We start from the raw sequence: 27,615 nt of genomic DNA, 5'->3' as shown, positions 1-27,615 counted from the left end.
TTTCTAGAACAGGTTTGATTCCAAGAAGCACAGCATTATGTAAAACCAAAAGGATCCAGTCTTTTTCATCTTTGATTTTCTTTGTCTCTCTTTTTAGACTTTTTTTTCTCTTTTCTTGCCTTCTAAAAATACCAAGGTGCATCTCTTATCAGGGCAATGTATATTTGGCACCATACATGCAATACCTTTTGGATGTATCTGGCACCCTGGCTGATGTATGTGTTGTGATGTACATGTAGGAGTGGGTGTAGGTTTTGGTATTTCTGTAGTGGCAAGGTTTTGCCATAATAGAAATGTGTTTACAACATCTGCATTTGTTCTTCGAATAATTTTTATCCAGCTCAGAGTTGTTGTTCTATGAGAAGTTTCTGTCCAACTATAATTTTCCTGGGCTGAAGATACAGAGACAACCTGCTAGAAAATTGTCTTTCAATGAATTATCACCTTCTACTAAAGATCATTTAATGACTTTTTCAAAAGTGTCAGTACAGACTGGTATATGAAGATGGGGATACAACACTAAGAAGTGAAGATTATTTTCATGCTCTGTGAAGTTTGTATGCCATGTTCAGATAGCTCACTCAAAGAAATGACACATTTTCCCACTACAAGTACCCTTGTTGCCTGAGGTTCTTACTTAGGAGAAACTCAAACGTGAAGATGCTTGAAGTGCTACACCAGAGATTGTATCTGGTGGTTTTGAATGATGCTGGTTCTAGGGGAGTGTATGCAGTGCTGTGGACTTTCTGCAACAGTAATTTGCAAGCTGTCTTTTTCTTTGGATTGTATATACTAAATATTTATATTAGGTTTGAAGTACTATAGAAATGTTTATGAGAAGTTACTGAACTTTTGGGAGAGCAGGATTTCAGGCCATGTGACAATGATGAAATGTACCTTTTTCACATGCTGCATAGGCTGATGATGGAATTGCCAGGTGTCAATTCATCAGCACGGAATGGCTGGCATCACTATCACTGTGATTTGGAAAAATCATTGTTTGCCCAGCACTAGTTACTGCAGGTGACATGGATGAGATCAGCTGCAAATCTGGTTGATGATCCTGTTCTTAGAGATACTCAAAACAAGATTGAGGCCCAGACGCTGTGAAAGAAAACAGCAGAGTAACAAAGTATGAGCTGCAATTAGGCCATACACACTTCACGGTATGCTTGCACTACAACTACTCTGCAATTTTAATTATGCCAGCTCAGGCTGTAGTAGAAGACAAACCATTGAACATTGTGAACACAAGGAAAGTGAACATAACCACAGAAAAAAACCATTGTAGAACCTGAAAAATCATGAGTAGTGCACAGATAGAAAGGAAGAAAAAATCCAAACAACTGTTGCCAACAATAAAATAAGTGAAAGTTTCAAAATGGAATTATCAGCAGATTTAGAACAACTTTCCCCCCACCAAGCTTTTTTTGTTTGGCCTTTTTTTTTTTTTTATTTTTTAACCTTTCTTTGTATAACTGAATTATGCAACTCACTATCCTGGGGCATTTTTCAGGTCAGAAGTACAGAAAAATTAGGACTAAGACAAATTTATGGAGGGTAGGGTCTACTGTGGACCAGATTCAACTAAAACAGATTGCTGGAGACTGTGTAAGTTACCCTAATATAAAATCACTGTGTAAGCCTTTTGTTTATATCCTTCCCTATCCTTCTACAACTGCTTATAAGCAAAGAGAAGATTACAGATAAGACTGGCTTGTGATTTGACTTGTAACAGCACCTTGCATTTTTACGTAACATAAAAATCAGTAAAACCAGAATAAGGTTCAAATGTTATCTCCAAGCAACTTTCACTAATCTGTCATTCCTAGGTGGGAAATATTAATCAAAGTTGAGAACTGTGAGTTACAGGACTGTTACAAGATTGTTGATTTTGTAACGGCAAAACACAGAGTTTAATGGAACATCACGTTATTCAATTGCCAATGCACACAGACTTTTATTTTCATAATGATTAACATAACAAACAAGAATTTCTTCTCAGATGGATTAGATAGCAAAGCATTTGATAATTCAAGACCAAAGCGAACAGCCTTCATAACTGAATGTGTGTAACACTGGCATTTAAAAGGAACCAAATAAATATTGAGTTGACTTCTAAGAAACTCAGAGTAGCATCTAATATACCAATACATGAAAACATTTTATAAAACAATGCATCAGCTTGATTAATATTACCAAATCTTGATTTTCTTACACTCTTCATTCCCATCAGTAACAAAAAGTCACTCAGATTTTCTTGTACAAATAGATAACTGCATGGATGTCAGGAAAGATAGCACTGAAGGAAAAAATTGGGTTCAAAAGGGTACAAAACCCCTTAGTAGCATTTGTATATTGACAAATATTTATTTACTGATGGGAATGGAACATCCACAGGCCAAATCCTGAGGTGGTGTCATGCAGATAAGAAGAGCCTGAAGAGTAGTATTGCCTAAGTGGCCAAGGAAAAGCTTTTGCATCTCAGAGGGCTATTTTGGAAACCCAAACAAACCTCTGAGATTTGCATTTGCATATTATTAAACCAAAAAGCAATAACAGACCGAAAAAACTTCTCTGGCTAACACACAAAAATACATATCAATATTGTCAATAAAAAATAACATAATTGACTCACCTTTACAGATGATAAGTACAAAATCAAAAAACATCACAATTCCAAAGCATATGTTAATGGCAGGCCTATAGAAGTTGATTACTGTGTATAACAAAAGGAGATTTTTTCATCTTGTTGTTCGTTTTTTTTTTTTAAACATATGTATGTTACTAAAAACCACCTAGAGTTTGAAATTTCTTACTGCACATATCAGAAAATACACATATACTTCCAGGACAGGCTTTCATATATTTTCCTTTATCCTCCTTTCAGATCTCAATTCCTTTATGTGTTGGACCAAGAAACCTTTATAAAATACTGGTGATACAGATGAAGTATCCCATTATGTCATATATGTGTACATATATTACATATATAGTACACAAACCTAAATTTGCATTCCAAATCTATAATTCAATGCTTAAAGCTACATCAACATCAGTTTGCACCATAGGGTTTTTTTCTGTTTCTGAACTACCACTTTCAGCTTCTCTTTTCATTCATCTGTCTTAATTCTCATGTTCTCAAAGGATGGAGTTCCTGTTAAGCTCAGCCCTGCATAAACTGTGAAGGACAGAAATAAGTCTGTTAAGTCTTAAATCAGGCTCCTGATATTTCTAAATTTGTGCAGTGTCTTTCCAGGATGTAGAATTTAACTACTTAAACTTAGTTAACCAGAGCTGTTCAAAATAAGCCTAGTTCTGATGGACATTAACCAAAAACCACAGACTGCAAACCAAAGGGTCACCAGCAATTCAGTAAAACTCAGAAGTCTATTTTATCAAAAAAATCTCCCCCTCTTTATTGCACACCCAAAAGGAGTCTCCTCTCTCTGCAAAGCCAGAAAAATGCAGTGCTGTAAGGACAGCCTGTTACATGTAATATTTCCAAACAATTTCTCCTCTCATATGTGACTACAGCCTGAGAAATGACACATTTTGAAAAGTCTGCATGGTAAAAATAACATTATGTTATGTTATGTTTCAACATTATGTTGTATCCTAAAAAAGAACATATTTACTAATGCTTAAAATGTTTTTTTTCTAGGAAAAGGAAAGAGGATGAAATGAAAACAAAATTTCTCATAAATAAAACAAAAAGTCTGAACATGCTCTATACCTCTTCCAAGGGCTGAATATGTAGAAGTGCATGAACAGAAGAAAAAGGCATTAAACTGTAATCACAGTGTTCTGAAAGGGAGAAGCTCACAGAAGTTTCTATCTTAAAAATTCTGGGGTTGTAGGAGAAGAAAATTTTGAGTTGCTGGTTCTTAAGCAATTAAAAATACCACAAAACATTATTTTCAGAAACATTGAGATCTTGTATAGACCAACCTTTTTCACAATGTGGCTAACAGTCCTGATGCCACTTCTTGGAGTGATAACTTAAAACATTACCATCTTTCAACTTTAGAACTCTTTCCAGTTTCTAGCCCTGCAAGAAGCAAAGAACTGCAGAGGACTGACAAAGCTGTTTCTTTGTGTACTGGCCAAAGCTTCAGCGAGGATACCTTCCTGGAGACACAGTAACACTACTCACTCCCCCCCCCCCCCCCGGTCTGTTAGTTTCAATTTCACTTAGAGAACCACTCAGAGGTGAAATGAAGCTCCAGGCACACGGGAGGTCTGGAGCTCTTCCTCGGGGTACCAGATGTGCTTCTCTGAAGGCAGTGGGCAACTGGAATCTAATGCAGAGACTGCACTTGGCTTCTGCACTAAAAGCATGTGCTCCTGCTGAGCCAGTGCTCCTGGTCAATCCACACCCCAAACTACGCTCAAATCCTTCAGCACAGGCGTCGCACACAGGAAATCAATCTCAGACCAAAGACACACCAAAGGGTCAAGGCCTCATGGTGGACACTGGCCAGGGTCAGATCTGCTGTGTACCTCAAACAGGCTGCCCTGAGAGCAGCTGAGTAAGGACACTGGCTGTTCACTTTGAACTGCTGACTGAAACAGCTAACTGTGTCACAGCATGTCAGGGCCAAGTCCTCCTGCTGGACATCCAGATGAAGTCTGAATTCCAATGCAACCAACTGCAGTCCTTGTGACCTGTGCATATTGTACATTTCCCCCATAAAGAGATGAGCTGTGGAAGCAAAATGAGATGCTTGCTTCTGAAGGTGTAGGGCGAGAGCTTTGTTCTTCTTAGACTTTCTGGGCTTCATCTGGATCTGCAGTACATGAAATGACTTAGTTGGGGTATTTTCATCCAAATGTTAGATGTAGCTACTTTTTGGGTTTCTCCAGGATGTTCAGGAATTTCCCTCGAGTCATTTCTCTGGCTGAAATCACAAGGGAAGAAAAAGAAATCAGTATTTTTTAAAAAGCCAAGAAACTCAAACAATTGTATAATCTGTATAATTGTATAACATAGTCTAACCATAGGACAAGAAATTAATTAAGATTTGTGCTTGTACCAAAACAAAGAATTATTTTATTTATCTATTAAAGTGGAAAATAAATAAAACCGCATTTCAGCTTGAATTCCTGACATGCTACAAATGCAGGCAGGGTCTGGAATCTTCTAAACTCAGCAATAATTCCCACAGGCTGTCTCATTACATACAATCTATGCTTTCTATTCCTACTGCATAATGCTCTTGCAGCACCTCCTTTTCCCTGTACTATCCATCTCTGAATGGTGAAATCCAAATCTCCATCACTCTATCTCAGCACAATTGTTCCTGTATGTTATAATCTGTCAGAGATTATGGAACTCTCTCTTTCTCTGTTTCAGGATTATTGGTCCCTGGATGATGTGATCTTCAACAGAAATTAGGCAGCATTTTCTCTCTCTCAGCAGTGTCAGTCCCTGGATGCTGTAATATAATGAGGTTTATATTCCTTCAATGTACTTCGTATATGGATAGGGTAATAAAGTAAAGTTTATAGAGCTTTGGTCTTCTCTTTCTCTCTGCGTTGTCAGTCCTTCGATGTTTAATACAGCAAGGCAAGGCTTATGTGTCTCTCTCTCACACTCAGCACCATCAATCTCTGGTAGCTGTATTACAGCAGGGTTTACACAGTCACTTTTCTGCATGAGACATTTCTGACTTGAGAACCCACAAGCTCAGAAGCTGGCAGAGCAGTCTCATACTGTTCTTGTCTTGCAATAACAATACAATGCATCAAAGACAGCACCATTAGCAACTGAGGCCTGGAGAAAGACAATCTTCCCACTGGTGCCCCTCCATTTCTTTTCAATAGAGGTGTAAGCTTTGTGCTGGACTGGCAGGCATCAAAACATGGAGGGTTTTATTCACAGGAATGCTGAAAGCATGCATGTTTCCCACACCTAGTCTCAAAGACAGTCTAGAAGGAGAAAGGAATTAATTTTCTGTTTTATCCATTCAACTCCTGACTTCTCTACTGAGACAAACATCAGAAATTAAGATTAGCATAAAAACTGGAGGTGGGTTTGTTGATGTTGGGTTTTCTTTTGACATTATTGATTGTCTGTCAGAACAGAACTAAAATGTAATTAAAATGTTCGGCTTACAATACTCAGTGTGCACTCGGATAAAGACATTATGTTATTGTTTACATAAAAGTTAGAATTTATGTCTTAAGGCCTCTTCTTTAAATTACTACATTCTAACTTGTTTACACAAAATTTTATCACAAGGTATTGTCATCAGCAAAATTCCTGTAAAACAATTAATTGTATTTAAGAGTATATAACCTGTTACATACTGATACTTGCAGGCTGCAAAGTCCACTGTCCTGAGTGGAACATGCTTCAGACTGGCTGCAGGTTCAAGCAGATCACTGCACTGTTTTCTTGCCTCATGCCTCCAGCTGTGAGTTTACATCACCCGGGATCCTGCTTCCGATGCACAGCATGAGCTACCACAAAAGTACTCATTTGTACCTCTACCTCCCCAACCCCAAGATAACCTGTATGTCTTAAGTGCTGCTGAAGTGACCCAGGGGTAGAAGGTGCTGCAGAAGAACAGACAGGATTGGTATTTTGTCAGGAACTAAGTTGTTATGCCCAAAGAACATGATTAAATAAAATGGAAATATTTTTAAATTTCAGTTTGGAATAGATTCTTAGTTCTCTGATACCTCCCTGCCTTGCTCCAACAACAGTGCAGGGTTTTAAAACACTCTTAACGAGAAAAGTACGTAAGCTGAACTGCAGTTGATAAAGTGGAAAGTTTTCCAGAGTGCAAGTCCCAGAGAGGAGATATACGAATGCATGACAATTCTGTTCCCCCAAAGAGGGCTGCACCCCATAAATCAGGCAGAGAGCACAGACTCCTTCTGTGTGCTGAGTGAAATTACTGTGGGTTGGAGGTTGCTCCAGAGCACGAGCACGTGCCTGCCTGTTCACTTGTCATCGGAGATGTTAACATTTCTGATTAATTCACAGACCTCTCATTTTATTCTTCATTCCTTTATCCTTGCTATCCTGTTCTGCTGCAGCTTAAAGATTCTTACCGACCTGCTACAATAATCACCACCCGCTTCCCCCCCTAACCTGGTGAAATTGTTTAGTGATGCCAACCGCGCTTTTAATTTGCAAGACATCAGACACAGAGGTAATTTATACCAACATCTGTTCATTTCTGACTTCTGAAACAAACTCGCACATGCTGCTACAAAATCCCATTAGGAGCAGGAGACAGCCTTCTGCTATTCTGTATTCCTCGTCTCCTCACAGACTCAGCCTTGCAGCAGGGCTTTCTTTTTAAAGATATGATGCCAAACTGAGAAAGAAAAAGGACCTTTTATCTTTGTATATGTATGAAAATGGCCAGGAAGTAACATCCTCATTTGACAGAAAAACCACAGCCAAACTAAGGGCAAGTTTCCACAAGCATTAACAATCTCGTCTTCCCTGCTTCAGCTGCTTCTCTTATTTGTCCAAGAACCACAGTTCCATGTATTCTTGGTAAACACAGGCCAAATTTCTACTACATGGTATTGCCTTCAAACATCTTGGCTATTCCTTCACCTTTGTTTCTTTTTAATCTGTGCTGGAATATGATTTGATGGATTTTGCACAGTAAAAGGCTCTATTATTAAACTGACTTCTCTGCTCAGTATTGCTTCTGAGAAATTAATTCTTAATAATAGGAATATCATTTCCATTGGGGTCTTATGGAGCTTGCTGGAGTGAGGGAAGAGCTTGTGAATGAAGAAACCATCACCCACATTCCAAATACGATTGCAGGCTAAGAGAGATGGTAAAACCAGCTTTAAGCAACTACCCAAGGGACCAGCAGAAGCCATTTGAATAGTAGATAGAGGTGGATTTTTTAATTAAAAGGTTGGACAAAACTGTAGTGAAAACCTCAGGGATTTTTTCATTTACAATGGTAGTTTAAACATGGACTTCAAGGGAAGAGAGGTTTGAGCACAGGTTTCATTGTAGCAGCAGACACACACACACTACAGAGGCTGCGCAGCACAAAACAGAAACATGAATCTGCATGACAAGTCACGATTTACAACCTTGCCTATGCTGTGCATCTATGACAATGGAAAAATCAACGATGGATACCACTGCAATAGCTTGGATACAAATTAACCCCACCTATTAGGGAGAAGAAGACACTGAACTCCACAAAAAAAACCAGTTTAGGTTGATGACAGCACTGGTTCTCTGGAAGTAGTGCTTGAATAAACTCCATCAGATAAATGCATTGAAAAATGGTATCAGGCTATTGTAATTAACAGAGAATGCTGTACTGCAGGAATTAAGTTTGCTGCCTGGCAAAGATCTGCCAAGCAGATCTCAAGAACAGGTACTGGATAGGAAAGGCTGGGGCTGAAAGGAGGAAGAGATATTTCCACTTGATAGGGGAGCAGAATAAGGTTTAATATAATCTCCTCTTTAGAACTTCAATCCCTCAATCCCACATTTAGCCTTGTTGCCTCAGGCTCTGTTTTTACTACAATTGTCCCCAAGCTGCCTCTCCACAGTAAATTTTATAGTTGCTGGTTGAAAAGATTCAGTGGTACAGATTGATTTCCTACAAGTGAGGAGATGAGGGATTACCAAAAGCAGTCCTGGTTAACAAGATTGGGTGCAGAATCTCCTGCTAGAGCAGCCCACTCTGCCAGTGCTTTGCATCCTTTCACTATGACATATGGGTTTCATTACACAAAGATTTTCCTGATTTTAACTTGGAGGCGATTACATTGGAAACTCAGAGCTATCTTTACATCTGTAGCAATTTAAAGGTTAAGTAACTTTTAATCAAATGACAAAGACTCATAATGTTTTTTCCTCGATTGAAAATGAAAACTGCTGTTCCGGATATTCCTTCCACTGACAACTTAATTAGAAAAAAACCGACTGCATTGGAGATTGGGGTCCAGCCTGATTGCTCCCCATAAAAAGCCTTCTCACACATACAACAGCACAGGACATACTGTGTCATAAGGTCTGGATAGCCAGGAAATAATGGAAGGATTTACTGCTTTAAAATCAGCAAGGAAAACAGTGACTTACATAAGCAACTTTCACCCAGGAGAATCCTAAGTAACACACATACTTTCACACTTCCTAAACATAATATACACTTAAATATATCCACAACATACTTGGGGATAAAGTCTATGTAAAAAATATATATGACAAACTGTATTTATCACACATTCATCATTCACTGCTTACCACTTCTGGGCTTATCTAAAAATCTCAAAACAAAGCCTGCGAGTACCTTCAAATTATAGATATTTTAATACAAAGTCACTTGCTAAAGAAGCACTTCTTAGCTTCTCTCCCAGATGTACAACTTATGGGACAAATTTGACTGTGATCCCTCTCTGACCTGAAAATGTAGTCTTGCTGAAATCTAAAGGTCTTGCTACTAATAAAACCCAGAAATACAATTAATGTTTTTAGCACTGAAATGACTTGCAGTGCCACATTTTGAATGCTACATTCTTGCCTACAAAAAGGCTATTTTAGGCACTGTTATACTTTGTTAGCTTATCGGTTATTCCTCTCATGCAGTTGTACTTATGGTAGCTAAAGAACTTGTTTTTCAGCATGGAAGGATTCCTTTAAAGTACTAATCATGCACCCTCAAATACTGCTGTGTCCTTGGACTACATAGAAAACAAAACTAGAAAGGTTTATTTCTGAAGCACTGTCAATGCAAATTACCATTTTATGGCAAAGAATATGAATTGCAGAAAGACAGCAGAACATTTCTCTGGTTTTTAACCTTCTATCACAAGAATCTGTTGCATCAGAAATTATTTCTTATGTGCTGAGATACAATGTTAGGATAAGAAGACACAGTGATTCTTTTTCTTAGTTGGCAGGACATAAAAAAGGCCTAGAGGAACCTGCCTGTGAAGGACTGTAGGAGTTTTGCTTGACTGAACTTGTGAAAGCCAGCTGCAAAGACACACCTTGCAGTTGGACCCAACTAATATTGCATATGGAAGGAAAATAAAAAAATAAGTCAGGGGATGAGGGCTGAAGGCAAAAAGGTAATTTAAAATCAGTAAAAATATTTAAGACTGACATTATTACTGAACAGCCCTCAAAGAAAAAAGAGGCATATGACGGACGAAACCAAGGGAATATTTTTACCCAGACAATATAATCTGAACTTCTGTCAGAGAGACAGAAGCTGGTCCTTGCAGATCTATCTCAAACCAGATCCCCAAAATTCTATCACCACCTGGCACCAGCTCACACCTCTTTCTTCATGGGAAGAGCTTCAATTACTCTGCTATCTGCTATTTCCTAATCTAAGCGTCAGATGAGCTGCTAGTTGAAGACTGCTGGCCTTTGACAAATACTTACCAGTGAATGCTACCCCAAGCCCAGTTTGAGAGAGAGTTGAACTGCCATCTCAGGAGAGCAGTGGCTAGTGAAAACAAGGTCAGTCACCTTCACTGGAGGCACAACTGGCACATGCAGACACTCTAAGTTGTGCTTCAGGAACTGTTACACTGAACTGAAGATCACTGCAATCACCTAACACTCCTGAAACACATTTCTCAGGTAAGACAATACAATCAGTGTAAACCTCCAGGTGGAATAAGCTTGCACTACCACGGCATCTCTCAGTAGTCAGTATCAAAGCACTTGCAAAGTTTGTCAAAGCCTCACAATATTCTTGAAACACACAGTGATTTAATTCCCATCTTACAGATGGGATCACAGCCTCAGTACAGATTGTTGTGCTTTCACCTCAGCCAGCAACCAAGCCCTATTCAGCCATTTGCTCACTCCTCACCAGAATCAGGGAGAGGATCAGAAAGGTAAAAGCTGGGGAATTTGTGGGTCAGGATTAAGACAGTTTAATAGAGAAAGCGAAGCAAAACAAGGAATTGATTCACTGCTGTCCATGGCAGGCAGGTGTTCAGCATTTCCAGGAGAGCATGACTCCATCACACATAATGGTGACTTGGGAAGACAAACATCACCACTCTGAACATCCCTCCCCTCCTCCTTTCCCCCCCCACTTTATCCACTGATGATAATGTCATGTGGTCCAGAATATCCCTTTGGTCAGTTTGGATCACCCATCCCAGCTCTCTCCTCACAACCTTACATGCACCTTGAGCCTCTTTGCCAGCATGGCAGTACAGGAAGCAGAAAAGGCCTTGGCTCTGCTCACCAATAACAAAACCATCTCTATTATCAACCTGTGTGCAGCACAAATCCAGAACACAGGCCCATACCAGCCACTGTGGAGAAAATTAACTCTACCCCAGCCAAAACCAGCACAAGATGTATGCAAAAGGATTCAGCAATTGTGCTAGAATTCAGGCTCTGAAAGATGAGCTGTCAAGTCTTGCTGCAGCATTTTTAAATAATAACACCCCCTTGGTACAAAACATCAGTGTCTTTCCCTTGGTGAATGAGCCAGCAGAATGTGCCCTTACCTCAGCTGTACTTCACAGTCTGGCATGGCTTGTTTTGAAATGCCAAAGGCAGGCTGTGAATTGGAGCAGGTGAGCACACGGACTGCTCCTCCCAGTATGCCACGAGAACAGTCCTCTCTGACAGAGAAGTGGTAATAGCTGAGACTGATGAAAGTTTTAAACCATTGAAACAGTTTTGTGAGTGTTAGCTAGAGCCTCAAGAATTGTAATCAAATACCTAATGCCTTCCTGAATTGTGAATCCTCATGTGACCTCTTTCCACCTTGTTTTTCTCCACATATAGTACTCGTGTTTTATCTTATACCTGATAAGAGATCTCAGAGATCATTCAGGATTATCCAGTGACAACATATCTGCTGCAGATTAATAAATCCTCAAAAATGTTATTGTAGCTATCAATAAATACTAACATTATATCTGCTGTAAGAAAAAATAGATTCCTTCCCTCAGAATAATTTACCTTGTTCTCCTAACCAGATTTCCCTACCTTGCAAGGAAGTTACCATTCTGTTTGCATTCAGTTGCAAACTGTGATGTTCACAGAGCTTTGAATGCTGAAACTACAAACAATATTCACTCACATACAGACAGGCAGAGTCAGTCAATGAAATGCAAGGGGCAAAGACAACCCTGCCAATGACCAGGGAGCTACTAAACTTATGTTCCAGGCCACAGATACCAGGATGTGCAGGTATTTTGTCCCAAGTGATCCTGATATTACAGTAAACTCTTAGAGTACCTCCCAATTCTAGGAGTGGCCTGCAGCCAATATTTTGTAGGGCCAAAGATCTGATCCCTTTGACCCCCAAAGCAGGGAAAGAGTTACATCTTCTCTCTGCAAAGCCAATAAAAACCTCTTGATTATAATTTAGATAAGAGCCACTGGATTGAATAATAATGTCTGAAACTCCCCTGGCTGTTTCACCTTGAGACGTCCATCACTGGGTTAAACATGATGCTAATTGCATTTGGATTGATTAATTTCTCTCACTCCTGTCTATTCGAATAATGCTTAACAAAATAATCACAGCACCCAGAGCCAAATCTTCTCTGTCAAAGGAATGAAGCCATCAGAAGCAGCAGAGATGAAAGAAATGAAGATGACCCGTAATTACTGCTACGGTGATATCATTACCATATTACAGAAAATGAGTGCACGTGGGGGGAGCGGGGGCTGCCATTATTATTTATTTTTTAATGGAACCTCACATCCTAAGAATACAGATCCAACACACTGAGTGGAGCATACACAAATACAGAACTAAAAAATTATTGTGCATTAAACTGCAAAATACAGTGAACACTAGGACTCCTGATACATCATGCATCCTGTACTGTGAGCTGCTGTTTATTCACTTCACTATTTTTTCATTGCAATAATATTTTGTGTATGACTAGCATAGAGATTTAAGATGCCTCTTTTCCCAAAAAGATCCTCGAGGGCCTGCAGCAGAACTCACCCATAACCTTGATGCAAAAGCCATTCTTTTTTAATATTATTACAAGTCATCTTATTTTCAATGCTGGCATTCAGATTTTTAAACCACAAGACCTAATCTGATGCTCAAAGAAAAGCTATTATGCAAGAAATTTTTATTCTTCAAAGCTGATTCCTCTCTGAAGGCAGTTATAAACTGCATCCCCAGCCACAGTAGATCACTTTCAACCATTCAATATGTTGGTTCTGTAAAGATATCAAATGTATCAAGTATGGAAGAATTTAAAGCAGGATTTGAAAAAAAACAAAAACAAAAAACCCCAAACAACCAAACCCACAACCCTAACATGCAAATTGAAGGCCTTCTGCTCCCTTTATTCTCCAAAATACACTCCCAAAGCCCCTGTCATTTGAGAAACAAATAGCTTGGCAATTGTGTAAGATCTACAGACACCTGTGCACTGCAATTCTAATTGTGGTTTATACACTTCACTTCTCTCAGCGCTCCTTATGTCTGCCCCCTAGACTCAGACCAAAGACAAAAAAAAAAAAAAAAAACTACATACAACTAGCAGCTTAAAATATTTATTCTGGAATAAAGCCAAGGTCAAATACACAAGAAAACTTTGCATGCCAAAAATGTCAAGACCTAAGACCAGGCTCTGACTCATGAAGCTAATTAAACACAGAAAAATTATTTTCAACTATTTTGTAAGGCTGAAATAAAAAAAAAAAAACCGAGTTACGCTTCTAATATTAAAAGTAGTAAGAAAAGCAATTTTGCATCAAAGTTGAGGATATTTTCAAATATACCTGAAAGGTACTTTACTAGCATAAGTTATTATTGGAAGATCTCCAATTTGGGAGAGCTGTGACCACCAAATCCCACAGATATCACAAATAAACAGCAGAATAGGGCCATGCTTTTATAAAAAGGACTCTAAAGGGCCTTTTTCTATTTGCTTGTACCAAAAGGAAAATAACCTCTTCCTGGCTTCCAACACCTGCAGTGGATCAAGAGTTCTTGATAATTTAGATTTTCTCACCACAGGATCTAAAGGAAGAATCTTCCTTCTCAAACAACATGCAGAAATGAGATCAAAACTCTTTGCACTAGAATTCTCAGGCATAAAACACAAAGCAGCTCAGCAAAGAGGTCTGCGCTGAACATACACAGAGAGCCAGGTATGAAAGGTTTCTGCAGGTGAATGGGCCTTTCTCATAAGGAACAGAGGCAGAAGTGCTGTGCATGCTCCCACAGCACAGTGCCCCTGCCTGCACTGGGCAACACGTATTTGCTGCTAGGAGCAAAGCAGGTGAACCCTGAGAGTAACAATTTTTTCAAGTTTTATCAGTGGCCAGGGCATGGAGGCCATGGCCAAATCTGAGCTCAGGAGCCAATAGAAACAAGGGGATTAAGAGTTATTAGGAGCAGAGAGAATTACATATTTACAGTACAGTTACTGAAAAATAATCGTGTAATGATTATGTAAGTCCCTATATTCCTTTTGGCTAATAACGCTGGGATACAAGCTGTATGGTTATGCAAGCCAGGGCACACAAATCCAATCAGAAGACATCAAGGCTTGTTTACAGGGAGGCTTGCAGCACTGGATCAAGAATGGTACAGCTTCCTTGACCTCCAAAAGGTAGAAACCAGCCCTTGTCAATAGGTTAGCTAATGGTCTGAACTGTGAAGAAGAACTGTATTTTAAAATTTAACTTCCGTCAACAAACGTAATGGAAAGAGATATCTAGATCAAAGGAGCTCATAATATGGTTATGTATTTATTTGTCCAGAAGTATGTCTTTACTTTAAAGAGCAGACTAAATCTTTAAAATGTTTTATAAACCCAGGATTCCTTATTGAAACATTTTTCTGTTTAGATGACTGCAGCCCTTGACAGAACAATGCGTTATCAGTATTGAAGGTCTCTATGAAAAGATTTATGGGTTTTGACTGAAAAATACTATTTGATTTGCACATTAATTAAACCAAGATTCCTTTTACAATGAGTATGATACAACACATAACATTAAGACTTCCAAACTTGCCAGAAATCCAAGGAAGAAGTCTGTATAGCTAAATATATGCAAATGACTGAAATCTAAGTGTTCCAAGGTCAAAGCCTCAGGCTTTGTTAAGACAGAATTATGGAAGAACAGCAATATGCAGTTTGTGGGCTGCAGAAGAAAACTTTCACAAATGCCTCCATCATTTTATTCTTTCCTTTGTGTGAATCAAAGGTACTTCATGTAACTATTGCCCTTACCCCTATCCTCATCCTTCCCAGTATATTCACTGTCTGCTTTATTCCAGCATTTTAAGGTATAGTTGTATAATTTAAGTCATTTTAACTTGTTACATTTCATGTGTTCTGCCACTACAATACTCTTCTGGCAGCAATACCCTGAGCTGAGGAGTATCTGAGAGACCAGAAGAGGATTCAGGAAATTCAAAACCATCTTTACCAACTCCAAGCTGGTGACAAGACACCTGAGGAGATGCACTGATTTAGAAACGCTACAGATTTTACAGCATCCAAATGCTAGGAGAGTCAAGCTTGAATGATAGCAAAAATCTGATCTACTTGATAACAAAACTGTAGTTAGTTGTAATAAATAAGGCTGTTTGGAATGGGTATTAAAATCTAAACAATGTAGGTTCTGTGACAATAATTACAATTTAGCTGCTATCAAGCCTAAAGGCAACTAGGCAAGGCTTAACTGTAAAAGCAGATGTAAAAGATATACCCAAAAATACCCTCCCAGATTCAAAAGGAAATGTGAGAACATTTTTCATAAACACCCTCATGCTTTTAGTATCTATGAGTTTTGAAGAAAATATTAAGAATCCAAGAAATACAGAGGGTATTGGAGTCTGAAGATATCTCCTGAGAGTAGGGGCCAGAAGAAACTCCTGTTTTCTGAAACCCAGAAATAAAGCCAAATAAAACATCATTACAAAAGAAAAAAATCATTCTTTTTCTCTCCAGAAGGTCTACTGAGAGTAGCCCAGTAAGCTTTGGTACTCATCTGCTTCCAAAAATCCCTTCATGTTTATTTACAGTCCATGCATACGATGGGTCTGAGGCCACGTCTACCATTAGGTACTTCTCTTATGAAAGCTAAATGCAGTGACACTGCTGTCCTTTAATGAGCACAGAACTGGTTTTCATCCACTACCAGAGGAAAGAACAGAGGCACTGCAGCCCAGCAGACAGCAAACCTTCTACAGGACAGCTCAGAAAGGAAAGCAGAAGGCACTGGCTCTGCTTTGCCATGAAGAGTCTCCACAGATTTGGTGACTGGAAGCACTGCTCTGAGGGTTGAGGGGCACTGAAGAAACTTTGGAAGTCAGGAGAACTCTGAAGAGTCCATGATCCAGTGCCAATGGAATTATCAGATGTATTTAGAGTTAGGAAGGTACAGCAGAGTAGAAGAGGTACAATAAAATGAGGGTACAAGGAAAAAGTGCTTAGTGATGAAAATTTAATCTACCAGAAGAGAACATATCAAACAAGGTATACAGTACAATATAATATGAGGAAAATTGTACAGAAAATGGTACAGATTTTATAGAACCTTGGCAGGTCTCCAGTTACTGTTCTGTCCAGAACATACACACTGCTCAAGGCTTTATCCAGCCAAGCCATAAAAACATCCACAGATGGAGACTGCACAACCTCTCTTGACAATCCTTCCAATACTTGACTGTTCCATGCTGGAAAAGTTTTCTCTTGATTCCAGTCAGAAACATTCTTGCATCAATTTACAATTATTGTCTCTTGTCCTCCCACAGCCTGACTCCCTCTTCTCAAGTAACCTCCCTGCATGCTCTAGCAGCAGCTATCAGGTCCCTGGGAGATCACCTCTTCTCCATGCTCAATGAGCCCCATTCCCCTGGCCTCTGCTCACAGGGCAGGTGCTCCAGCCCCTGATCATCCTGGTGGCCCTCCACTGAACTCACTCCAGATTACCAATGTCTTCCTCATGCTCAGGCACGGAGGACACCACTAGATGTGGCACTGCAGATGCAGATGAATCACTTCACGGATCTTCTGCCCATATTTCAATCAACAGATGCATATACAATCCCACATTCCTTTTCCATATACTACTTACTTGCTGTATTCATTTTCAACACTGTTTCCTTGCCTTTAACCTTCTACCTACCCACTGCTTTGCTCAATGTTCCAGGAAACCCAGGTACCATAGGTAAGAGTGAGGGCATTTTATGCCCTGAGACAGGGAAGGAACTCTTTGTTTCTTTCAGTTTTATATGCATACATTAATAAACAAAAATTTTAAGCTTTGTTTTGTTTGTGTTTTTTTTTTTGTTTTTTTTTTTTTTTTTATTAATGTGCTCTTTATTTTCAAGTAAGCCAGATACTAGACATGAAAATCTTGGGGCAACCAAGAGAACTGTCTGTTAAAAACCAAATGAGAGCTTGGCCTGCTACCCAGAAATATCCATCACCCAGCCCTTTTCTGCTGGGATTTGTGTTGAATGACGTCCTCTGCAGGTTAACAATTAGTTTTTAGCATAAGAGTCCTGTGTCATCGTCATCATCTCCCCAGGAGACCAAAACAGGCTGAGTGATTTTTAGATTATATGGTCTGATAAGACACAGGCTCCTGACTCTGTGCTTGTGCCATGCAGGCCACCTGCTCTATGGAGCTGCCACCAGGGACACCTTCAGAAAGGTTTAATAATGACGTTTTCTCTAGAGATGTAACTCAGAGCATGCTCAGAATTTGCATTCTATACCACTGACTAAAATCTTGTATACAAAATCCTATCTATAAATAGGAACTATGACTAGTTGCTAAAAGAGACTGTAGAAATGTTATTTCCTATTAAACAAGAATCTCTGTGCTCTGTAGTCATAAAAAGTGTAAATAAGCACAGGAACTGATAGAGCAAGGCAGATCAGTAATCTACCCAGTCAGATATCCTGTCTGACTGCAGCCAAGATCAGAAACACCACAGGAAAAGATAAATTAGGGAGCCACATCATGAAGACATATGGAATAATTATTACTGAAAGATTCCTCCTCTTCTTAAGTGCTTATTTTATATCCTGAAACAGCTGATAATTCCTACTTCATTTTAGATTTTTTCTGCTCTAATTAAAAACATTGTCATTGTCCATTTAATTGCCTGATTCCTCTTCAATTGCTGCTAAGTACTTGGTCAAAAAAAAAAATCCCAGTGTGGCAGAAAGTCCCATATCAAATAATTCATCACATAAAAAGCATTTATTTTTGCTAATTTTAATCTGACTAACTTCCATTACTTGTTTTCTGATTTTCTCCCCTCTCATTCTTTTCAGGGTTGGGAGTCAATAGGCATTTTCAATTTATCTTCTCAATTGAAGAGATGTAAAATAACAACTGCACGACCTTTCAAAATCAAAGAAATCAAAGAAGTCCTCTTCCCCCCCCCACAATCTCATGAAGAAAACATTTGATTTATAAGCAGCTCTCTAGAAGTGAACAGTGTATTCCACACTATCTCAAAATTATTCCTACCAAAATACTGCCTGAAGTGACAGAGTATCCAAAGTTACAAAATAGAGAATGAGACTTATTTCCTTCCTAGGAAAAGATTGTTGGACCTTATACAGAAATACGGGGTGTAAAGTATAAACAATTATTAAATTCAAACAGAAGAGGTGGGACATAGCATAATAATTTGCTGTGACTTGGAGATTCACTCAAGCCTGAAGACATACAGGAACAGAACAATTTGCTCAGCTTCACCATGCTGAGGACCTGCCTATTCTGGACCTGGCTGTTTTGGATGATCCCAGGAGCTCAGGAGGTTTAAGGGAGACATGCAAAACATTATTAAATCCTGCCACATCCATCAACCGTGCACAAACCCAAACTCAATTACTTTGAGTAAATGAGTAAATTCTTAAGCAAGTTCAGACAGATTTGTCAAGACAATTCTGCCAAAGACTAAGTTTTTCATCCAAAACCACAAAAGTCATGTAAAAGCCCACAATATACAGAACATCAGAACAACAATAAAAAAAACACGACGAGAAAGAGAAATGGAGAAATGGTCTGATAAAATAGTGAAGTATGTGTAGGAATGTATGGAGATCTTGATCACAGCCAAAATACGGAGCTCATCTTTGTGAGTGGAACAAGATTTGATAAGATCAAAGTAAAAGACTCTGAGAAAGGTATAATATTATAAAAACTTGGATAAGCACTATGTGGATATATAGGAAAGATTTTATTCCATAAGTGTTATATCAAAAAATGGAAGAAGATTTAGATTATGGCTTGGTGCTTGGACTTATGGCACTAATCTCATCTCCCATTCTAGAAGAGCTAGTACTTCTTTCTGAGAAGAGCAATGAAAACATCAGAACACAAGAAGATTTTTTCCTCTTGCCTGAAGAGTATTTTTCCCATTGGAAAGACCAACAATGGAAAGCATTCACTCAGCAAAATGAGTAGAAACAGACTTGTATTTCACAATAAAATGGAACAGCCAACTGCTCTAAAGAGACGGGTAAATTCTATTCCCAGTGTAGTCCAACATCAGATATCCTAGGATTTGGGAACAAGTATTTATTAATTCAGAGCGAATAAAACAAGTATTTATTAATTCAGAGTGAATAAAATATTGGCTTGATCTTGAACAATTTTCTGGCTTTTGTGAATTATGACATATTATGGTCAATCAAATTGCAAAGCACTAAATGTGTCTCAAATGTTCACAGAAATCACTGACAATATGGTATCTGCAATTTCTCATAAAGGACATCTGAACACATTCCCCTTGTGATAGTGATAGTGTAACCAAAGGACTTCTGAAGACTTTGGCAGAATGACCCTCTTGCTCTATTATGCCATTTAGACAGCCTACTGGATCACCTAAACTGAGTAAAAAAAGAGGGGTTGGCATGAAATGAGGTCTGGCATGAGGTTGATATAACTCATGTAAGAGATGCAGGAACAGATTGCACTCCTAGGTCCTCAAATACAAAAATCGTACTTGCTGACGTGAAAAAACAACAATTGTTAATAAACAGATATTCTCCTCTTCAACACTCCATATGGCAGTCTGATGGATTAAACACCAGCAGAGTGTTGATCACTCTAAAAGCTCACATTGAGATGATCTGGAAAATCTGTCTATCTACAATTTACGAATTCTGGTTAATTTAATTAAAATGTTGCATCACTAAGTGCCTTAATATGGAAAGCCATAAGCTTGTGAGGTTCCTGGCACATGCCTGCCTTCAGAAGAAGCAACAGAACAAATTAGCAAGAGTCTCCTTTTAAATTTGGGATATATAAAGGAAGGAAGACTCCTGAGCTAGAAAATTAGCCTAAGTGTACAAGCAGGAAGAAGAGGGCAGAAAAATCTCCAAAACAGGCAGAGGCAAAGGTGATACAATAAGGCTAGGAATGTCCATAGCATAAGAAAAAAAAAGGAGATAGGCTGTCAAAGTACAGGTGACTTTTGAAAGGAGCCAGCTAAGGTTAAAGGAAAGTAGATGTGTTATAAATAGCAGACTGAGAACTGGAGAGAGAGGGGTGGGGTTCAGGAAAGGAAGTGTCCCCTTGCAAGGAGAACAAAAGCCAGGAATTCCAAAAAAAAAAAAGAAGCCCATGGTCAACATGCTTGACCAAAGGTAAACCCAGTGGTGTAATCTCCCCTTACCAAGGGAGGCTTGAGATCTGGCTTCTTCAATTGAGACAGGCTCCAGCACATACACAATCAATTACTGCAATTCACCTAAGAGGTGGTACCTGTTCATTTTCAATTTGGTGTCAACACTGTGAAAGAGAATTTTTGAGGCTAAGCCAGCTTACAAAGTTTTTTTTCTTCCTAGAAGCATGGCTGGATGAAAGAATACAGACATTCCCCAATGCAAAACACCATCACAAGACAAGACACTGCACAAAAGTGTGTGACAGTGTCCCAGTGCAAGACACTGTCACAAAAGACAAGTGAGGAAACTGCTAGGATGTCGATGCAGATCATAGTTTGGAAAACAAATAGAAAACCATGTCTGAATGCAGCTTTAAGTTAATGGAGGACAAAGCATTCCCAGTATGCTCACTACCATCTCTGGAATGGCATGTGTGTGTTAATACTTTTTTGTACTTAACAATATCTACTGTTCTTTTTAAACAAAAAATGAACATGCTGAGTTCACTTCTTAGCAGTTAAAGCTGAAGATGCAGCATCAAGGATTTTCTGGGCACAACTGCTAATATTTGAGAGAAGTCTGAAAACAGGAAAGTAGTATTATCAAGGAGATGTTGTACAAGAACAGACAGAAGTCCCCATGTTACTACTGTCTCAGTCCACTGTAATTCAGTGTTTTGGGATTTCCTCCTAACTTGTTTTAAACTGAGATATTCAGTAAAGCACAAAACCTTCTTTTTCTCTTTCCATTTTCAAAACTATCCAGACTAAAGAAAAAAAATTCTAGATGGAAAGAACAGCAGTTATCTCCAGGGAAACACTGGTTTAGGCTAATTTCTTATTCCAAATAATTAAACAGAAACTATTTTCGATTTTACTCTGTCGAATTATCATCTTACTTGGAAAAAGTAGAAGGAGCAGTCTCTTCAGTATAGCAATAGGTCTTCTACTTGTACAGGCAGATGAGGTTCTGCCTGCAAAACCCAAGAAAATCTGTTGACCTTCTGCAACAGACAATAGGGTATGTGAGACTGTGAAGAAGGCCTGGTTGTGTTCTATGTCTAGCACAGTATTATAAAGAAACACTGTCACCCCTTGAACACCATTTTTTCTATAATTCACTGTGTGACAAAAAAGAATATGGACCTTTTACAATGCACATCCCTATACTAATCTTTGCCATTGGAGTAGAATTCAGAAAATTTGATCTGGAGTAAATAAAAAACAAAGCCATGTGCTTAGAAAATAAAAACTATTTCTAAAAAGTTTGATCATATTTACACATCCACACTTCCCCTAGACTATTTCCAACTTCTTATCAGAACATGTGACTGTGTCAGAGCCAAAGTTAATTATTTTCATATTCAAATACAAGAGTACTGATCTTCTATACTATTATAAGCATAAGAGCCACTAAAAAGTGCCAAAGAAAGCAAGGTGGGAAAATAACCTTCCTTCCCCTAAGTCTTCTCTGCTTCAGAGAGACCAAGCAGGCTGGTTTCAAAACAAGAGCAAGTGATATAACCAAACAAAAGCAGATCTGAAAGGTGAGCAAACCCCACAAGCCACAGAGTCATTATTACTGTGTCGACAGCACACTTGTTAAAAATGTATATTTTAATTTTCTGTATTGCTTAAAGGTCCCAATTTGCCCAGGGATCTAGCTAAGCTGCCATTTTCTACCACGACACAGTCTAATCTTTATTTAATGGATTTAGCATCTATCTTCACTAGAGTGGTCTCTAAGGGGAAGGGGAGGGGAGTATGAAGGGGCATGAAGAGATGATCAGGGCCCCCCTCTCCTTCATCCATCCGGCGCTCATGTTTGTGTTCAAAATTCAATTACCTCCTTATTGATACTTCACAGAGATATTTAAGCTGCAAACATGAAGCCCTGATTTCCCAGGGGGCCATGCCCCTCTCTATTTCACTGCTCTGCTTCCCCCAGGGTGAATTCCTGAGGCGTCCATATTAATAGGTAATCAGTCACAATTCATTTATTAAACAGCTAGCAAGGTTTATCAGCCTGCCCTGATTAGCCGGAAGAAGCCACTGAATTTCTAATTTATTTATGGAAATATAAGTGTCTTCTTGAATTCCATTCATGAAAGACAGGGGTGCCGTGGGTCTGGCACACTGAATTCTAACAGGGAAGCACCAGGCAACCTGAGCACTGAGGACTTTGCAACTTCAGCCTGGTAAATGCACTGTGGTGACCCCAGCATGACCAAGAGATTCAGACCAGAACCTCAGACAAGAATTCACAAGCCAGCTCTTCAGCAAGGAGGCATTGCCACCCACTGCAACTAGGGAATTACCATCCACTGATGGCTCAGTGTGTGGAATAGCTGCAGAAAGTTCACTAAACAGAGCCATCAGTGCAACAAAACTAGGGCAAAATAATAATGAAAAAAAGATGCATTTTCAAAAGTTTGAATAAAACATTCAGACCAGAGCTGAAAACAACTGCCAGGTAACATCAATATATGCATTTACACAGAAAGTTCAGCTTTTTGAAAACTGCATGGTGTTACAACCTTTACATTATTTCTGCTATAATAATTTCAACTAAATTGTTTTTAAAATGGAACATCACTACTGTGCACTCAAACTCAGCCACAAAAAGTCAGTGATGCTGTTGATTACCAAAAAGTGAAAATGGCTAAAAACAATTTAACAAATAATTTCTTTATTTTTTTAAAAATGAGATATGGAGTAATCAGTAAAAAGCAGACCTTGAATGAAAAGACTTGTACATGCACTGGATACACCTCAAGGCAGTTAAAATACAGCTTCATGTAACACAAAGCTTATATACATGGGCCTCTGAAAGTTAAACCTCCCACTGGTGAAAAACTTTTTTATCCCTGTCAGCTGTGTAGTGATCTCCAAAACTCATATGCACCTGAATTTTACCCACCATAGCTACTTAATCAGAAAACAACTAGAAATGGAAGACTATATAAAATGTTTATTTCCTTTTCTTTCTCAATACAAATTTGTACTAAGTAAATTTCAATGTGTCCCCCTCTGCCTTTGGTCACTTTCCTGAATAGCTCTACAGGGAAGTAAACATAGATAAACACAGTAAATACAGGGATTCTATTTTCAAATGCTCCAAATGAGGGGGATGTCCCTCACACAGATGAAGTAGCCAAAAGGGTATTATTCTTTCCTAAAGGGAAATAAGGGACTTATTCTTTCCTAAAATATTTTGATCTCAGAACTGATAGGATTTAACAATAGGCAGTGTTACATGAAACAGAGATGGAGGCATGTTTAAACATATCGAGAGCATTTCTGTTAACACTAATTCTGAGACACTGTTATGAGACATTTTGTTTAGCAACTCTAGTATTCTGATCACACTATTAGCTGACTACAAAAGTACTCAAAACTAAAAAGTCAAAGCATAGAGAGGATGCAGATGCCACCCCACAATACTGTATCTCACAAAAAAAAATTCAGTTCAATCACAATTACTGGAAAATATATTCCAAAAAATACTGCAAAATCTTATGTAGTTTAAAACTGGCTATGCCTATATCCTCTGAAGTTACAAGCAAAATCTCAATAGTTACACAAAAGGTTTTAATATAAAATTCCATTACACAAAAATTGCAGTAGTGCATTAAAATATATAAAATTCCCACTTCCACTGAAGTAGTACAACCCATAACCTTAAATAAAAAATATATTATTACCTCTCAAATTACAGTGGTTAGACATGAAAAGATGAAGTACATGCAATAAATACATCCAAAATGCTAGGAGGACTGAGTGCTTGAATTCATCTACAACCAGAACTTGTAAGTTGCAGGTGTTTGAAAATGAATCCTGAAAGAAGCATCTTTTTACTGCCTGAAAAAGTGATCAATAGCTTAATTGTTATTAGTTTGTGTTTTCCTCAAATAAGAGTGATTCCGTGTATTTTTCCTACTACGTAATGCAGTTCCTAGAAGAAGGAAAAAGACACAGAATTTACAGGAAAGATTTCTCAACCCCTTTCCTCCACTGTATAAGGAGGATTTTCACCTGGCACAAGAGGCAGACACCACAGGATTTTACAACAGACCCAAACATCTAATCAAGTTGTGGCTCTCCAAAGCCAGTTTCTGCTGCCTGCATTGCTTGGGGAACTGCAAATGCTACCAGTGAAAATAAAACAACCTCTTCCTTTCCTGAGTCTACCCATACTTCACCTTTTCCCCCTTCAGCAGTAAATTCACAAGGGTGATTTCAAATGAGGGCTTTGCAGAATACCCAAGACAGAACTTACCACCGAGTAAAAATAGGACACACTTGCATGTTTTCAACTGGGAAGCTCACTGAGCATCAAACTCAATGTTATTTTCACTCCCTCAATATCTAAGCTTCTTATCATGCAGCACACTGCAGCACTGTCCATAACATCCAACCCATGATGCCCAAAGGTGCTGCAAAATGTAATCTGCAATCATGTTGCAGTTATTTCCAGTGTAGACAGACGTTATTTCTAGTCTTGTAGTTTTCACAGATGTTACTCCTAGTTATTTCTAGTTTTCATTGCTTTCAAAAGACAACTGAACGAAAGCAATGTAGCACTGGCACATATACAAGAAAAAACCCTACAAAACTGTAAGAAAATAGAATTTACTTTTACAACAGAGAAAACAACATTACAATCTTTAACTGCTTGACTGATTTTCAAACTAACCAGTCTGAAGCCCATTTTAATGCAACCAAGTCTGATGCAGATACCCAGTCAAACCCAGCCCACCACTGCCCACCCACCAAGCAGAACTGGAATTCATGTCCCTGTATAACATCCAAAGGGTATTAAAATAAAAGCAGAAGTATTACCAGAAGGTAGTCCTTCCCTTCTAATGCCTTCATAGAACTTGAGGACAAGCAGCTATTACTCTGCTGAAAATTACTCTGTATATTTTCATCCTGTCCCATCTTGTCCTCCATCTTATACATTTATTTCCAATTCTCCTGAAACAATGCCTGCATACTTTTAAGGCTACTACAGTAACAAACTGCATGATTACAATAAAGCCTGAGATGATTATCTTCTCTCTTTCTTGCAGGCAGTGCCACCAACATCATACTTTTACTGACTTAACAAGGAACGTCACAAACTTCACACACAAAAATTACTTCCTACACTACTTAAATGCTGTAACTTAAGTGACAGACACTTACAGGCAGAGTACAACACAGTTCAGAATAAAAATTAGACCCTTTAATTGACACTGGAGAAAATTAGATTCTAATTGCATATGCTATATTTTGCTGATGACAATGAGGGTAGCATTTGCAAAAAAAGTGTTATGAGTTCCTTAACAACCAACAGGTTATTAAGACCTTTGTCATAAAAGTCATTAGAAATGTGACATTTCCAACAGCAGAGAGCCCTCTAGAGCTACCACAGGAAAACAGTTCAGCAACCCTCCAGGAGAAGGGCACCAATGCTGCTTAATGCAACACCTGGGCTCTTCAGGGAATCCCCTCCAGCTACTGACCAAACCTGACTTTACCTGTTCAGTAGAACAGACATCAAACCCCAAAGTGAGAAAACAGAAGTCACATTTTAATTTGAAGAATATGGGAGCTAATATTTATTGTATTGCCAGTAAACTTGGAAAGCTTTAAAATGTAATAATACGTTTGGGGAAAGTCGTGCAAGGACTTAGAGATACTTATTTATAATACGTATGTTTGTAAAAAATCACCAAATACCTGACAAGCAAAATTTTACATGACTGTGCATAGTGATACCAAAATAACTGTCACTTTGTGAATTAAACAATATGTGGATATATTCCTCATAGCACAAAAAGCTGTCCATATGAAAGTGCCCTATCAATTTAAAATAATTTCTACATGGGAAATATATTCTGCTGAATATATTATAATAAAGCTTACAAGCCCTTCACTAAAACAGTGCTCAAAACAGCACATAAATGAAATCTACTTAATCAGTTATTAGATGTCTTTCAATTATCTCTACTCTTGTGTTTGTGCTGTAGCAACCAATCAGTATAAATAAATTACAAACTGAAACTCTCTTCTTACACAGCATGGAGTTTCCTATTCCTACCTCCTCAATTACAGTACAAGTTATAAGATAAATTGCAAGAAAATAACTAAATTATATCCTTTAGCTTTACTGTCAAGACTTAAAACTGTGAAAAGCAGTAAACACAACTTTATTATCTCCTCATTGTGACCAAAAATAGCAAGCATAAATTCACCTATTTTCTCAGAACCAAAACCCATTGAAGCATACAATTTTGGGATTCACAACTAAATTACAGTATACCAACCATAGGTTTGGGTTCACATTTTAAGAGCCTAAGTTAAGCACTTAAAGTTATGAGCTTAACTTTCTGCACATTAATTCATCAGACTTAATTATGATACAAGTTTGCAGTGTGCTTAGGGAACAACCATCTCTTGGACCCTTTAAAGAATCCACAAACAGCCTTCAAACATGCTTTCATGGGCAAGTATAAAGTAATGTTTTATTACCAAAATAAATTTCTAAGAGCCAACATTTCACTAGAGGGGGGAGGCGAAGAACAAACTTGCAATGAATATGATGAGAAGAGGTAGTATGTCTACCCTGCTGGCAACGGCATCAAGCTTCCTTTTTTGATCTCCAGCTAGAGCTCAAAAAGTCACAGTAAAACCTTCCTGTAGAGAGAGAGGCAAATCAAAATATCTCAGTGCCCTGACAAGTTCACGTTGGGATCCTGGAAGTCAGGAGTACAGTACCCCATTGGGGATATTTTCATCTCAAGCCCACTGCTATATTCAACAATGCACTTCTAAATGAGAACATTTTCAGAACAAAACCCATTCTATTTTACATAAATTGGTTACTCCTCTGCCCTAGACTTCCAAAATCTCATGGCCATAAACTCCAATCATATTGGGACACATGGATATGCTATGCTTTTACAAGATTTATCTTACATTCAGTTTTCAATGCCTAAGAAAATGCAAATAGTTTTCACTGCTTCCATGC

General features: G+C 38.5%; 1 protein-coding gene across 1 annotated transcript in view; it reads right to left on the bottom strand.

Annotated features, from left to right (window-relative positions):
• Window positions 1-1,932: 1,932 nt before the first annotated feature.
• The window catches only part of LIN52 (lin-52 DREAM MuvB core complex component), a 40,227-nt gene continuing 14,544 nt past the window's right edge, over window positions 1,933-27,615 (bottom strand). The window contains exon 6 of the mRNA XM_059473800.1: window positions 1,933-4,901. Within this exon, the coding sequence (XP_059329783.1) occupies window positions 4,846-4,901 (56 nt within the window). The 3' untranslated portion in view covers window positions 1,933-4,845. The remainder of the gene's footprint in view (window positions 4,902-27,615) is intronic.

The sequence above is a fragment of the Ammospiza nelsoni genome, chromosome 6, assembly GCF_027579445.1.
Source record: "Ammospiza nelsoni isolate bAmmNel1 chromosome 6, bAmmNel1.pri, whole genome shotgun sequence".
Classification (NCBI taxonomy): domain Eukaryota; kingdom Metazoa; phylum Chordata; class Aves; order Passeriformes; family Passerellidae; genus Ammospiza; species Ammospiza nelsoni.
The sequence above is the reverse complement of the archived record's forward strand: the minus strand, read 5'-3'. Positions and strand labels throughout refer to the sequence as shown.